This window comes from Siniperca chuatsi, linkage group LG5 (assembly GCF_020085105.1).
Source record: "Siniperca chuatsi isolate FFG_IHB_CAS linkage group LG5, ASM2008510v1, whole genome shotgun sequence".
NCBI classification, from domain to species: Eukaryota; Metazoa; Chordata; class Actinopteri; order Centrarchiformes; family Sinipercidae; genus Siniperca; species Siniperca chuatsi.
The window spans coordinates 28,840,341-28,854,742 of NC_058046.1; the positions used below are offsets into that span (position 1 = coordinate 28,840,341).

The 14,402-nt window shown below is 39.7% G+C and overlaps 1 protein-coding gene across 1 annotated transcript in view; it reads right to left on the bottom strand.

Moving 5' to 3' along the window:
- Window positions 1-1,210: 1,210 nt before the first annotated feature.
- nos1 (nitric oxide synthase 1 (neuronal)) overlaps window positions 1,211-14,402 on the bottom strand; it is a 38,170-nt gene continuing 24,978 nt past the window's right edge. The window contains exons 18-30 of the mRNA XM_044196548.1: window positions 13,440-13,614; window positions 12,885-13,023; window positions 12,158-12,236; window positions 11,754-11,947; window positions 10,264-10,433; window positions 8,741-8,951; window positions 7,717-7,804; window positions 6,427-6,548; window positions 5,979-6,127; window positions 5,288-5,482; window positions 4,330-4,448; window positions 4,181-4,235; window positions 1,211-1,563 (exon numbers count right to left, since the gene is read on the bottom strand). Coding sequence (XP_044052483.1) covers window positions 4,196-4,235; window positions 4,330-4,448; window positions 5,288-5,482; window positions 5,979-6,127; window positions 6,427-6,548; window positions 7,717-7,804; window positions 8,741-8,951; window positions 10,264-10,433; window positions 11,754-11,947; window positions 12,158-12,236; window positions 12,885-13,023; window positions 13,440-13,614 — 1,681 coding nt within the window. The 3' untranslated portion in view covers window positions 1,211-1,563; window positions 4,181-4,195. The remainder of the gene's footprint in view (window positions 1,564-4,180; window positions 4,236-4,329; window positions 4,449-5,287; window positions 5,483-5,978; window positions 6,128-6,426; window positions 6,549-7,716; window positions 7,805-8,740; window positions 8,952-10,263; window positions 10,434-11,753; window positions 11,948-12,157; window positions 12,237-12,884; window positions 13,024-13,439; window positions 13,615-14,402) is intronic.

The window sequence follows — 14,402 nt, forward strand, 5'->3', positions numbered from 1 at the left end:
TAGCTTAGCATAAAGACTGGAAACGGGTGAAACAGCTAGCTTGGCTTTGTCCAAAGGTTACAAAATCCTTCCTACCAGCACCTCTAAAGCTCACTAATTAATATGTTTTATCGTGTTTGTTTAATCCGTACAAAAACCAAAGTGTAAAAATGTGTATTTAGCCTGGAAACAGGGGAAACAGCTAGCCTGGCCGGACCATTTCTTGGCCGGGAGCAGTGACTTTCTGCTTCCTGCCTTGAAAAATTCCAGCACATAACCACCTGTAGAAACACGTGTTGCACTTTGGTTTTTGTACAGCTTAAACAAAGATATGTGTTAATATTTAGGGCGCTGGCAGGGAAATATTGTCACATTACCCCGTTTTCAAGCCAAGCTATGGCTGCATTCAGACTGACTTTAGCATAAAAACACAGCACCATATTTACTGTGTAGACATGAGTGTTATCTATATTCTCATCTCTGCACGAAGGTGAATATGCGCAGTTCCCAAAATGTCAAACAATCCCTTTAACTTCTAAAACTACTGATTTAATCATTGAATAATCATCTATAATTCAATAAATCATTTTTCAAAACAATTTCCCTCCACCAGGATTATATGATTTGACACAAATCTGTTTTCTTTTATTATAATCACATCAATACTTGGATATTTTAAAATCTCAGAGCCCCAAAGAAGTTTCAAGAGGTTTTTATTTGTTATTAACTAGAGTTTGTTTTAATATGCACCGACTCAGGTTTAGACTTCTTCATTAGTGGCTGCTCTGCACAGTCCTATGCAGCTGCTGTGGGTTGGGCAAGCACCAGCTGGGACACAACATCATGATGTTTTGAGAGAATGGACAAGCCACTAAAAAGATAGCTGGCACAGAGGCTGATGCATTTTGATGGATTGCCAGTGAAGAGCTAGATAACATGTTTGTTGAGGCTGTGACAGAATCGCTGTTTTCATAATTCAGGGCAAACTGTAAACACGCCAAATTTGTTCGCAATAAAAAACGGCTTTCCGTTTTTCATGCTGCATGCCTGTACATCCTTCACTTATTTCTCCCTTTTAAACTTGAACCTGAAACTACAACCTTTGATAAAAAAGCAGATTTGACCAGCCCTGATTCTTACTTCTCAAATGTCTTTGAGTTTGTTATCAATGCCACACTTTTCCTTGTTAATATAAAACCTCAATAAAAGCCTTTTAACTGTAACAATAACACAGAGTATATTATATTTATTGAGTATATTCTTGTCTTGGTCATGCATTCACAATGAGGCAGGTCATTACACTAGGTGCACACATTATGAATCAATATAATCAATTTATAATTTTTGGAAGTATCATTAACAAGCAAAACAGATTCTCAGAGAACAGAACATTTCCAACTTGCTACAGACAAAATCGCAGAGCCCAACAGAAACATTAAAGTGGTATAAAAAAAGAAACCCATTTTTTTTTTTTTTTTTTACAGTACAAAAATTGGCACAGTATTCTTTAACCAGCGTTGCTGTGTCCTCTAGACTGGTTGTTGTCAGAAAGCCCCCAATTCATAGACCTACGAGCAGAAAACCCTGAGAGAGAGAGAGAGAGAGAGAGAGAGAGAGAGAGAGAGAGAGAGAGAGAGAGAGAGAGAGAGAGAGAGAGAGAGAGAGAGAGAGAGAGAGAGAGAGAAGACAGAAGGAGAGACAGAAAGACAGACAGAGAGAGCAACAGAGACATAGAAATAGAGATGTTACAGTCATTACTCATCCAGCGAGCAGGGGTTTTGATGGCCAAATGTGAAATTCAAGTGACAATCCACACAGGAACCATCGTCTGTGATGCATTATGTTGGTGCTTAATGAGCCATAGTGGCTATGTAGGGCCCTTGTTTCGCTCTCATGGTAAGGGTATATGAAGTGTCTAATCTTGAATATGCACAAATAACTACAGAAACAAAAACAGAAATGGAACAGAGCCACTCGCTTTCACTCTAATCCTGTTAGTTTAAAGGCCCTTCTCCACAGGTTTCTATGGTTACCCACTCTGTTTTCATCTGAAACTAGGGGTGATAACACATCGACGTCGCCAACAACTACAGGTTGCTGATTGGAGGTGGACTTATACAAACGCCTTGGAGATAGAGCTGCTCTGGTAATCTCACAGTCTGAGATAACTCTCAATGGGCTGAGCCAAAACACTTTTTTCTTTTTTTCTTCTTTTTTTTTTTTTTTAAATATAAGCTAACCAGCTGGCAAATTTGAATGGCAAAGAAGGATCTCTGGTAAAAAGATGAATAGATAAGAAAACACATCATAGCTCTTAAGCATCCCACGCAGTTCAGCGGTGTTGGAGACGAGACAATTATCCTGGTTTTATTTCTTGTGTGTACACACTAGACATTGCCTCCTAAAATCCACTCACAGACAAATGGACTAAGAATGGACCGATGAAGGAGGGAAGAAATTGATGAATGAATGAAGGAAGGAATAAATTAATGTGAGTTATTGTCTGGTTTCATTTTTAAGCAGAAATATGATTCATGACTCTGTCAGCAGATTATCTACATGGCTTACCAAATTAGCAAAAGGCTAGCATACTTAAAAAAGGTTCTAGGCCTGTGGTCTCAAACGCAAATTATGGGGGTCAGATGTAACAATAAATTGGAAATGTGTGGAGGGCCTCGCGGAATTGAGTTGGATCTGGACTCTTAATGGTTCCATGACTACCATCCTATAAAAATGATCCCTTGACCAACACTCCATAGCAATGTTGTCAAATTGTTAAAAAAAAAATCTGACATTCGATTGTGAAAATTAATATTCGACTGTAGAAAAAAAAAAAGCAGCACTACCGCGGCTGCCTTCCTTCAGGAGTCACACGACGTCACTTTCACTGATAATGAAATGTAGGTTAAGCTGAAAAGAGCGAATAATTCAACAACAACCGTGTGGTAATGATGGCAGAGAGTTCACAACCCAACTCGGGCGCAGAGAGAGTGATTTGCACTCCGAGCAATCTAAAAAGCGCTGTTTGGAAATACCGTAAAACTTCACCCTATCTGATTTTTATGAAAAACCGTTTTGATTCTTTTGATCGGTGGATCATTACGGACTAAAGGAATATAAATAATCAAGGAATAGACACATATTTGGAATTTATGACCGCTTCAAAAGGTAGGCAGTCACCACTTTTTTTCATCTCTCTTGTTTACCATGCCGTAAAATGAACTGAACGATTGAATTGTGGAGAATCTAACCGATCTAACGATGTGTAGCTTGTCCATATTAATAAAAATTTAGACATGTATATTTGTATGCACAATCTAAGCAGCTCAGAGCTAGCTCAAGCGGGTCACCCGGTGGGCTGGTTTTATACACCCAAAGAACTTGAGATTCGGATTTTGGTCAGCAGACGGCAAAATTGTGGAGTCTTCCGGAACTCCACCCAAACATTATTTGTTTATTTTGAAATGTGTAGTGTGTAGATATGTAGATCTTTTAAAAGACGCGTTTATGTTGAAACAAATATACCTACAAGTAGTTATGCCTCTCGTTGTATTGGTTTGCCATCTTATGGACCTAATGCACAAAAATAGATATTCAAATAGTTCGAACCTTTATTTTTTTTTTAGAACAAATAATCGAACGTCATTTTTGGCCAATTTTTGACACCGCTAGAACTAATAGAATAGAATTTGATGCTGATATTCATGACACCTAGAGGAGGGATCCTACTGTTTCTGGTGACCCCCTGACCTTTCCTTCAACACCATCACCCAAAATAGTCATTTGTAAGCAAGAAATGTCAAAAGCTACTGGGCAGGTTACTATAAAATCTGCTGTGGTTGTCTTTTGTGCCATGCAAACGGCAAAATGTTAAGACTGCACACAAGATATCTCATAATCTACTAAGAATATTGCCAATAAAATTTAATAAGCACATTCATATTGACAATATGATAAACCTTTCTGTTTAATGACTCTAAGGCCTTTCTTCTAGCATTGACATTTGAAAAGGACAGAATCAGAAATCAGAAATACTTTATTGATACTGTCAAGTTAAGTGTAGCTTATTAGCATTGCACAGCAGTAATAGAAGTATGAATAAATATCAATAAATATGGAATTTTAAACTGAAAACAGAGTATATTGCACAGGAGTATTAAATAGAGAATATAGTCAGAAGAACTGCTATTATTTGGCTTACCCACTGAGGTTTAACTCAACCAGTGAGATGTTTTTCTCCTCCCAGTACAGATCTGCTTTGGAAAAAGGATTGTGTGTTTTTATCACCTCAATCTGCCGTTAGGAAAAGCCTATGGAAAATGCTGGAAATTAAAGGCACAAGCCACTTACTCATCTGAGTCCTTTTTGCTCTCCTCAATGTAGGCAATGGACTCCGAACGAAGCCGGTTGGTGACCTCATAGGTGCGCAGGGTGACACCAAAGATGTCCTCATGGTAGCGGTTCTCATCCTGGATACGGTGGGATGGTGAAAGTAGACAGAGAAGGGGAGGAAAATGTGAGATGGATATTGTTTTGGAAATTGTTTAACAGTGAATGACAGGGCTGATTTCAAAGAAAGAAATAGTAGAATATAGAGATACAAATCTTAGAAACATCCAGAATGGCCGCCTTCTGGAAAAACATGCAAAGAAAATACATGATGGCTTCAGACTATTTCTTAGTTCACAGCAGAGGTCTTACTGGATAGTATTTAGAAGGGTTAAACACCAGGGATACAGCAGTTGTAACCATCAGCATGGATAGTTGAAAGTATGCAGATATGCACGTTTACTGTCGGAGTTTTCTTTTTTTAGGCACATTCTTTTGGCCAACCCAGGAATATATTTGAGATTTTCTTAAAATTATAATTAAACATTTGTAGATGGACAGATATATTGTGTGTGTTTAGATGCCTGCAGTCATTGGATTTTACAGATTCACTGAACAGTACTGATTCAGTCCATTTGTATTCTAAACAGGTGAGCGTGTTAATAGTAGGCTTGGTGACACTTGTCATTATTCCTTTTCAGCCTTTTCACCCCTGAGGTCACAAATTAAAATTAGCCCGTGGGGGTGTTTTTTTTTAACCTTTCCTTTTTCAGGAAATACTGACTCACGTCAATATATTTCAGCAGCTCCGAAACCTTGCGTGTTCAACTGGGGGATGATTGCATTGCTCAAGGGCACCTCTGCAATGGTGAGAGAGCACTTGACACTACCATTACTCCAAGCTGCTCAGTGCGGTTTAATGATGAACATCATGGTGACGATGCTACACAATGAACTGCACTCTTTCCCTCGCGCTTACCCGAAGCTTGCTGATGAAGAAGCCAGCATCCTCTAGGCTCATGTTGCCCTGCTGCTTGATGATTTGCTGGACAGTCTTGAGAACATCCCCGGCCATTGTAACATCCCCACACACGTAGATGTGTCCTCCCTCCTCCTTCAGGCACTGGTACACTGTCTCTGACAGCTGCTCGCGCAGTGCATCCTGTACATATTTCTGACAGAGAGGCAGAGGAGGAATGATGAGTGTGCATGAAGAAGTTAAGTGTGAGAAAAGTAGGAAAGGAAACAATGTGAAAAAACAAACAGTCAGGAGACCACTGAGCGAGAGGGAATAAAATAAACTGAAGTAGAATTTGCAAACTGAAAGCTGAAAGATTGAGTATGGAGAATTATTTTTCCATACTTTATATTCTGTATATTCCGTTCTTTTTAAACTCCCTTACTGAACATCATTGCTAAAAGGAACAGAACAGTAAACAAAACAAGAATCATTCAGAACGGCAAAGGATGCAGACATAAAGAGGACTTAGAGGACAGCAAAAAAACAAATCATTAAAATCGTCAATTGGAGTGAGTGCACCTCAGAATACGACAGCGTTTTTTATTCAGCCCTTTCTCTACTCGGTGATTTTATTTCAAACCCATACAACAGTCCAAAGAGAGCTGTGACAAGCTGACTCATCCAGTTATGGACAGTTTAGCGCTTGTACCTTTGGTTTGCCTGGTTCTCTGGAATAGGCCGTGTAGAGCTCCTTGAACACTTCTTTGTTCTTGGCCTGGATGGTCTCCTCCTTGTAGATGTGGTCCATCTCAGACTGCCGACAACCAAACACCAGGATCATGGGGCACGACTCAATTCCTAAAGGTGACAGGCAGAGTTACTTTGTTGCTCTGAATGATGTTGTAGAAGTGATAGTCTGTTTTGTATATTATTGAAATCTCTGAGTAATGAAATTCAGATCAAATCCTGGCAGAGGTGCATATGACAGCATTTTAACTGAAAGAATACATTTATCAGCTTTTCCTGGATATTCTTATAATGAGCCATCAAATTGAATATTCTGTCTACAGGTTCGTGTGCAGCAGTGAACATCCACTGCAAAGCCTCTCTTTGAGGTAGTATTAAATACATCTCTAAGGAATGAGAAAAAAACCAACCTTTGTGTTCAAGGTCATATAGTCTCTGTTGCCAGAAGCTTCTGAATGGGGCGATACCTGTTCCTGGACCCACCAGGATACAAGGTGCTTGGTTGTCTTTGGGAAGTTGGAATGACGGTGCACTAAAACAATGCAACAGACAAAACAAATTAAGTAAAAATATCCTACAAGTGACCATAAAGCTTGTGAAATTAGGGAATAGTTTGACATTTTGGCAAGTGAGTAAGATGAGAAGATTATTGATTATGATTCATGTCTGCATGCAAAATATGAAGCTAACTTTGTAGTCTAACTTAGTTTCATTTTCTTAAGCAACTTCACTGGCTCCCTGTTAAATACCGTATCGATTTCGTATCAGCTTCATAAGCTAGCCCCTTTGTATCTTTCCGAACTCCTTCATATCTACACACCTTCCCGTACTCAGTCTAGATTCTCTTCTGCTATCCAACTCACCACACCAGCTGCCTGCTTGACTATCATGGGGCCTAGAGCCTTCAGTTGTTCTGCCCTGTTCATCTTTGGAACTCTCTCTCACAAGACATTTGCAATATTGACTCTCTTCACCTTCAAATCCCGTCTTAAAACACACCTTTTTAAACTGGCATATTTGGTCTGATTCTGTCACTAATGACTACAACCATATTGAGTTTTGCACTGATGAAGATTTTTATACCTAGTTACTGCTTTGTTTGATTTTATGATGTCTTGATACATTGCTGCTTGTTATTAGCTGTGCCTGTAAGGTGTCTTTGAAAAGTGCCTATGAATAAAATGCATTATTATTATTATTTGTACAAAGACTGGAAACAGCTACCGCCTACCAGCACCTCTAAAGCTTACTAATTTAAAACGTTATATCACGTTTGTCTAGTGTAAAAATGACAAATTGCTGTTTTACGGGGTTATGTGCCAGGCTATTTGTTGGTCCACAACCAGCGGAGACTCCAGGAAGTTACTGGTCCCATAGTCTGGCTCATAACCTTGGGTAAAATGGCTATTTGTCGTTTTTACACATTTTTGTACAGACTAAACAAGAGATAAAACATGGTAATTAGTGAGCTTTAGAGGTGCTGGTAGTACAAAGAATGGAGGGAATGTAGCAAAATCTGCCTAAGTTAGCCAGCTGCTGGTGGTAAGTTAGCTTCATATTTATCATACAGATATATGAGTGGTATCAATCTTCTCTAACTCTTGGCAAGATAGCAAATTAGCTTATTTCCTTTAACATGCCACAGCACAGATTCATCTGACATTCTACAAAATTCCTTGGAAAAACAGTGTAATATTTACCCTCGCACAAAACACGGCACCATCTCCCCCTTCTCTATCCTGTTGAGCCACGATGAACACACTCCATGGTGGATAGGTCCCTCTCCATCTGAAAGGGATGATTACCAAGCAAGCACTTTACCTATTTCTCTCCCCTCCACCTCCCACTCTCTTAAAGTGCACAAACTAACAGGAGAAGAGTGGCCCTATCACCAAGGCTAGGGCCATTCCTCTCTCTCTCTAAAGGGAAATTACAGTAATTCAGCTGCTGCGTATACAATCTAGTAACATGTTTGCACAAGTACACATTACATGTGTGAGAGAAAATAGCATCTGGTAATGTTTTCTAACTACTTGACAGTCTGAGAGTATAGGTGCTAATTATAAAGGTGGAGATATAAAAGCCTTGTGATATACTATGCACTAAAACTGAATCGCATTTTGTATACTGTCAGACAGACTGGTATACCTGCAGTGTTTTCTCTCATCTGTGTTTGTGTCCATATCTCTAAATAGAATCTGTTTAGAGATATAGAATCTTCCTGAGGTGTTTCAAAATCTACGTGTCTTGTAATTACAGTCGTGGTCTGGCTGCCCTATAAAGCAGACTGGCTTTCCAAGATAACTTCCAATCAATTTTCCTTGAGCCATTGGAGGGTTTTCAGAGAGGCTGAGTCATTTGACTTTTTGAGTCTTTGCAGCAACCTTGAAAGAGCCACAGCACAGCGCCTTTTTTCCAAGACACTGAAACTGAACCGAAGCAAAATGTATATATAGGATATGTACTTTTTTGAGTAATAATTTACTGATAAATACAATTTACTAGATACCACAGGGTATGCTTGAGTTTATTTCAAGTTTTTACTGAAATGTCAAGAAATTGGCAGTACGAAATTCCAGAAAAAATAAAAATCAGACCCTCAAAAGCCTAATGGGAGCATTAAAGTTCATCCTCTCAGTCATGGAAAGACGTTAGCTAATGCTCCGCTTGGTTAGAACAGCTCTTGAACTGAAAAAGAGTCCCAAATGAATAGTAAGCCCTTACTTCTGGCACGGTAAGAGACCACAGCGACGGTGAGGTGGATCTCTCCTGGGTGCAGGTCTGGAGAGGAGCTGATAGAGTAGTAGCGAGGCTGCAGCAGGGGCAGCTGGGTGAGCAGCAGAGTGGAGGGCATCTGGATGGAGGGGAACTCCTCTAGCATCTCCACCAGTGTCGGATTGTTGTACCACTTCCACTCCTCATACTCCTGCAAGCCCTGGGATGTCAAGGAGAAAGACAAGGTGGGATAAAAGTACAGGTGGATATTTATTAGATTTAATTTCTGTCTTGGTAAGATGTTGTACTTCTTAAGAAACCAAAATAACTGATAATAAAAAACAGAGGATGGTTTCCTCTTTTAGATCTGTAAATATATCTGACTTGAGAGCAGGAGGCAGCCGCAAGCAGAGCCACTCACCATTCACTGCCCAACTGTTTTTGCAAGTCATCACTGACATTTGGATGTGATGAATTTAGAGTACTGCCACCAGGCTTAAAAACTTTGATATGTTCCCAACTTTTGCTTTGTTCTCAAGCTGCTAATGAGTGACACAGTGGCCATTAAGAAGCCTGGTGCAGTCTCCATTCTGAGCCCGAAACACTGTTTGAAGCACCGTATGTTCAATTATCAAAATTTCAACATCAAAAGTACTTTTGGGCCTGGGTTTTTCAAAGTCGATACACAGATGGGGTTGTGGGTCTTTTCAGAGACTGATATAGTTAGTTTCTTTGAGATATTGTTAGTGACTTTGTAATATCATTTTTGTTCAATCAATTCCTTCTTTCATGCATTTGAAAACAGAACGCAATAATAAAAACAAACATGACAGTTTGACTGTTCTCTAATGTTTATTATGAGAAACAAGAGGATTAGAAAAGTTTGAGAAACCCTGCATTAGTGCTGAAATGAGCTTGATATTTAGCGCAAAATAAAAATAAAAAAACGATCTGCAGTGCTGATTCTACTGTTCTGTTGAATTCAGGACTGTTCCGTCTTTTCCTCTTGCTTTGGTGACAATGATTCGATGTATCAGCATATGAGTTACTGCTTGGGCTCTGCCAGCCTTTTCCACGCATTGACAAAAATGGAGAGTGAATTGTGGGAGGCACTGTGGCTCTGGGTTAGAACGATCAACGGCTTTAATTTGGCGCCAGCTGACTCTTACTGTACACATTTCCATCAGTGCAAAGTGCATCAAATTGGCTTTCAGACACAGAAAACTATCTCCCGTCTTTTGATAGCAAACATGAAGAATGTGTTGGTTATTGTTGTGCCTTAAACACATGGTGAATGTTTATAGAACTGTGCTATGAAGTGTTCTAATAAAAAGTGAAAAAATGTATATTGCATACATTTGGCTCACAAATGGAAAAAGAGAGAGAGTATATTTTTGGATATAGCCTACACACATACATCGCAAATCCCTCATGCGTCTGGTCACGAACCAAGCTAAGCGCTCAGCGCAGCAGCAGCTCAATAATTCTAAAGGTCAGTGTTAATGGTAATGCCGAGGACTAAGTGAATTTACCTTACTGAGGATTTCTAGTTTCTTTTTCTGTTTGTCATTGGTTGCCAGAGCAGCAAACTGCTGCAGCAGCACAGGGCTCGGTGGGGTTGTGATGTCCAGGAAGTACTGGAAGGCCTGGTAGATGGTGCAGGGAGGGATACGAGTCTCATTTGTCCAGTTACTGATTACACCTGCAGCAAAAAAAGAAGGTTAAAAGGTGTGTTAATTCATATTTTATATTAACAGTGGATCAAATGAGTAACATGAAAAGGAGCGCTTGTGGTAATAAAGCCACAGATAATTATTACCCAACTCTGCAGTTCCCCTCAGCTCTATGGAGCATTTTAGCTTCTTTTAGCTCTTCGTTTTGTTCTGCAAACTCTTATAAACCCTGTTTCCAGGTGCAGCAGGCAGCTGTTTACAGTGAAAAAGCACTGATAAACCCACTGTTCGCAACCTGCCCTGCACCAAAAGCCAGACTGACAAAGTTAGTGACTATTTGGTGAACACAGTGAAGCAATTACTGCTAAAGAGTCATATTTTTCTCAGGAGTTGATTGAGACCAAAACAGAGCTAAGAGGTGACTAGGTATTGGACTTACATTTGTCAGCTGACCAGAAACACAACTCCAAATGAAAGCTAATGTTGCTCTATGTCTGTTGAATGTGTAAATAGGAAGTTGTTTGCTAACATGTTCACCACAACATCTTTATAAGGTTATGTCAGTGTTGTGTTAACTGTCTGGTCCGCTGCCCCCAAGTGGCCAAAAAAATAAATAAACGCTACATGCAGTACATTTTTTTTTTTTAACTACAACTACTGTCATTTTAGCTTAGAGCCTGTTTCATCATGAACATGAAATTATTTCCTTTCACTTGACACTAAACTATTCAAAACAACTTGTTGCCCTGTAGAACTCACAAATGTATCTGCAACTGTGAGCAACCATTTGTAAAACGTGACATTGACACCATTTCCAATCTGCGTGTAAACAGTGCTCGCAGATCGCTTTCGTGAAAGGCCCCTGGGTTAAACTAAATTGTTACCCTTAATACAATTATAGACCAGGTATGCCAAGTTCAAAAGACTCTGGGGAGACAAATTATCCATGCAGATGATCTAGTCTAGTATGACAGGAGAAAGCTTTTTACAGAGGAAGGCAGGAAGTTTAATAAGCTATTACAAAGAATGGTTTAATTTGTCAAGGTAAAGTTGGATTAAGCACACATACTGTGTTTAAGAAACACCTTGCTTCACAGTCACAGTAAAAATCACATTTAAGTCACCCAGTGTCACCACAACTGTTTGCCAATATGCAGCTTCACTGAAAGATTTCTGGGCACAGATCCCTCACCAAAGTGTGACTTCATGTTGTGTGTTGAGGCAAGAGAGACTGTTTCTTATTCATGTTTTGATTTTGACACCCTGCCCAGATTTCAAACTGAAACTCTCCTGATTGCACGCCTACTGTATTCGTAAAGCAGCGTGACGTTTCTAATAGCATCACCCACCTAGGGCAGTGTTCCTCTCCTCCAGGAACTCCACTTTGACAATTTGATTGACAGGTGGAGCATCCTCCAGTTTATCTATGAGAGCCGTCACCAGGTCCTCGTGGTTACCAGGGAAGATGCCCAGATGGTCGCCGGGCTGGTAGCTCAGTCTGTCGTGGTTGTTTGTGTGGAGCCGCACAAATATGGTGGAGCGACTGTAAAAGAGATCGGAGATTTGGGGAACAACACTGAACCATTTTCAGTCTGTTCCATTTAGTTCACACACCACAGTAAACTGAATGGAGTTGGACACCAGAAGAGTGCATTAGATCAATTAACTGTTATTTCACATGTTTACCAAAAGAGACAAATATGTGTTTCATTTCTTTCCTGTGAAAGTGTTTCATGTGTCAGTACATACTTACTTGGATTTGGGTGTTTGTAAGTTTTGAGATTCTAGCATCTTTGCTCCATAGACTTTCTTCTTGTGAATGCTGTATAATGCTGTTGGCAGACAGAAACAAAACGCCATCAGATACATGACATTTGCTTTATTTAGAGACTTGTCTAAAATAAAATGTTTATCTATAGACCTGATCTGTTCAGGTTCAACATTTTGTAAAATATGCTTATTTGATTTCTTACAGGTGTTTCTATTATTTTATCCACCCAGCGTATATCAATGAGGGTAGGCTAATTAACAGAAACACCTCTGTATATAATACAGTTCAACAGCACCACAAACTGCATCATCCAATATTATCATAAAGTAAAATTTAATGTTACTATCGTGGGAGTCATTATTTACTAATACTGCATGCTGCCTAGCATCAAGCTTAGTTCACAATCTTTATCTCATTTAAAGTGCTGTATGTATGCAAATTAGGTAACAGAGCCCCTGGTCTATTTCAGACCTGGTCCAACATTTTGGACAGACCTCTAGGGTAGAAAGGCATTATCATTTTTCATTCCACAACAGAGCCACAAATCTCAGCACCAGGTGATATAATGGATGAGTCACTGGTCTTGATCAATAACATTACCATCCCTGCACAGATATATTAGTCATTTTGTGTTTATTAGCGCTTATTGCCCTTTTAACATCAAGATTTCAACAGTTCATTATTCACTTCCAACAGGATTATTATTTACCTTCTGTGACGGCCGGGGCCTCGGCTGTGTACGTCAAGCGGAACTTGCTCTTCTTCCAGCTGCGGTCGTTGCTGATCAAGGAGTCGTTGGCCTTCTCAATGTTCACATCGTCGCCGACACAGAACACGTCACAGGCAGCCTTGACATGTAACAACACAGTCACAGGAAAGAACACGACCATTTTATTCAAAGTTCCCCTTCACACCGCCACAGGAATAACAACAAATTGGGAAAATGTTTGCTTGCATTCTAGGACTGCCTCCATCAGCTCAAGGTCATGTACGGCCAAACACCTTCAAAATACTACCTTAACTGTCGGGGTTGTTTTAATGGGGTGGGAAGGCTTTCTGATTTAATTTATGTTGTTGTAGTTGTAAAGAAAACAGGGGATCATATTAATATCAAAAACAAGTCTGACAAATAACCAACATGCCTATCATCAACTAAAGCCAAAAATGCATTGAGCATGATGTGCCAGTTCCAAACACACCACACCATTATGATTGACAAAATGAACTACACCAAGCCCAAAGGGTCTTAGCCCAAGAAACCAACCTTAAAAACCTTCTTGGCCCAGGTTCTGAATGACTCCTCCTGGCCACACAGCTCATCTCCTTCTCCCATGCGTAGGATGCGCTCCCCCCCCAGCTCTTCAAACAGCGTGTCCACAGCGTGGGCAAAGGCGCAGAAGTGTGGGTAGGCCCTGGAGCCAAGGCCAAACACTGAGAACCTAAACAGAGACACACACATATGAATAAAGAGATGGATAGAGAGGTGGGTAGTGTTAAAAAAGCAAAACACACACCCACGTTAGAAACTTGCCCTTTCTTCGCTCTCAAAAAGTACCAAAACAGCTGACGTATTTATGAATACTTGTCCTGTTTGGTTTTAGATGGATGCAAACATGAAATAAATCACTTTTCTGAGAACAGACAAGTCACCTTTCCGCTGCTTCGCTGTGAAGCAGTCAACCTGCATCAGGTTCAAGTTTGAGCAAAATTTTTGTGGTCTCCTCTTCTTTAACAGGTCAGCAAACTGTCCACTGCAATGTGATTTGTCATCCCAAAAACATTTTACAAGCAAAGGAGTCCACTTTCATATAGAGTGATGAAAATTCAATTCAAAGAAATCTAATTTAGATTCAGAGAGATTATGTATTATATGTATGAACAGATTTAACTTTTGTTTTTCAGGTGATTGTGTTTGAAGGAAAAAAAGATTAGGAAAGCCTATTGGGAAATGTTTATGGTCCTTGTATCTTGTACTTGTTACTTTACTTCATTATGTTCCATTTTGCACTTCTTACAGAGCCAGACAACCCTACAGCTTTACTTTACTGATTTGTGTAATAACTTTTGTGTTACCCACTTAAAAAAACTGTTGAAATATGGTTTGTGCTGCCAAGTGTTGTGTCGATTACTGTTTCCAAATTCAAGGCAAGGCTGGGGCTTTGCTTTTCAAAACAATCTCATTTATATCGAGCAGACTTTATCATTGCGGACTTTTTCTTCCTTTACC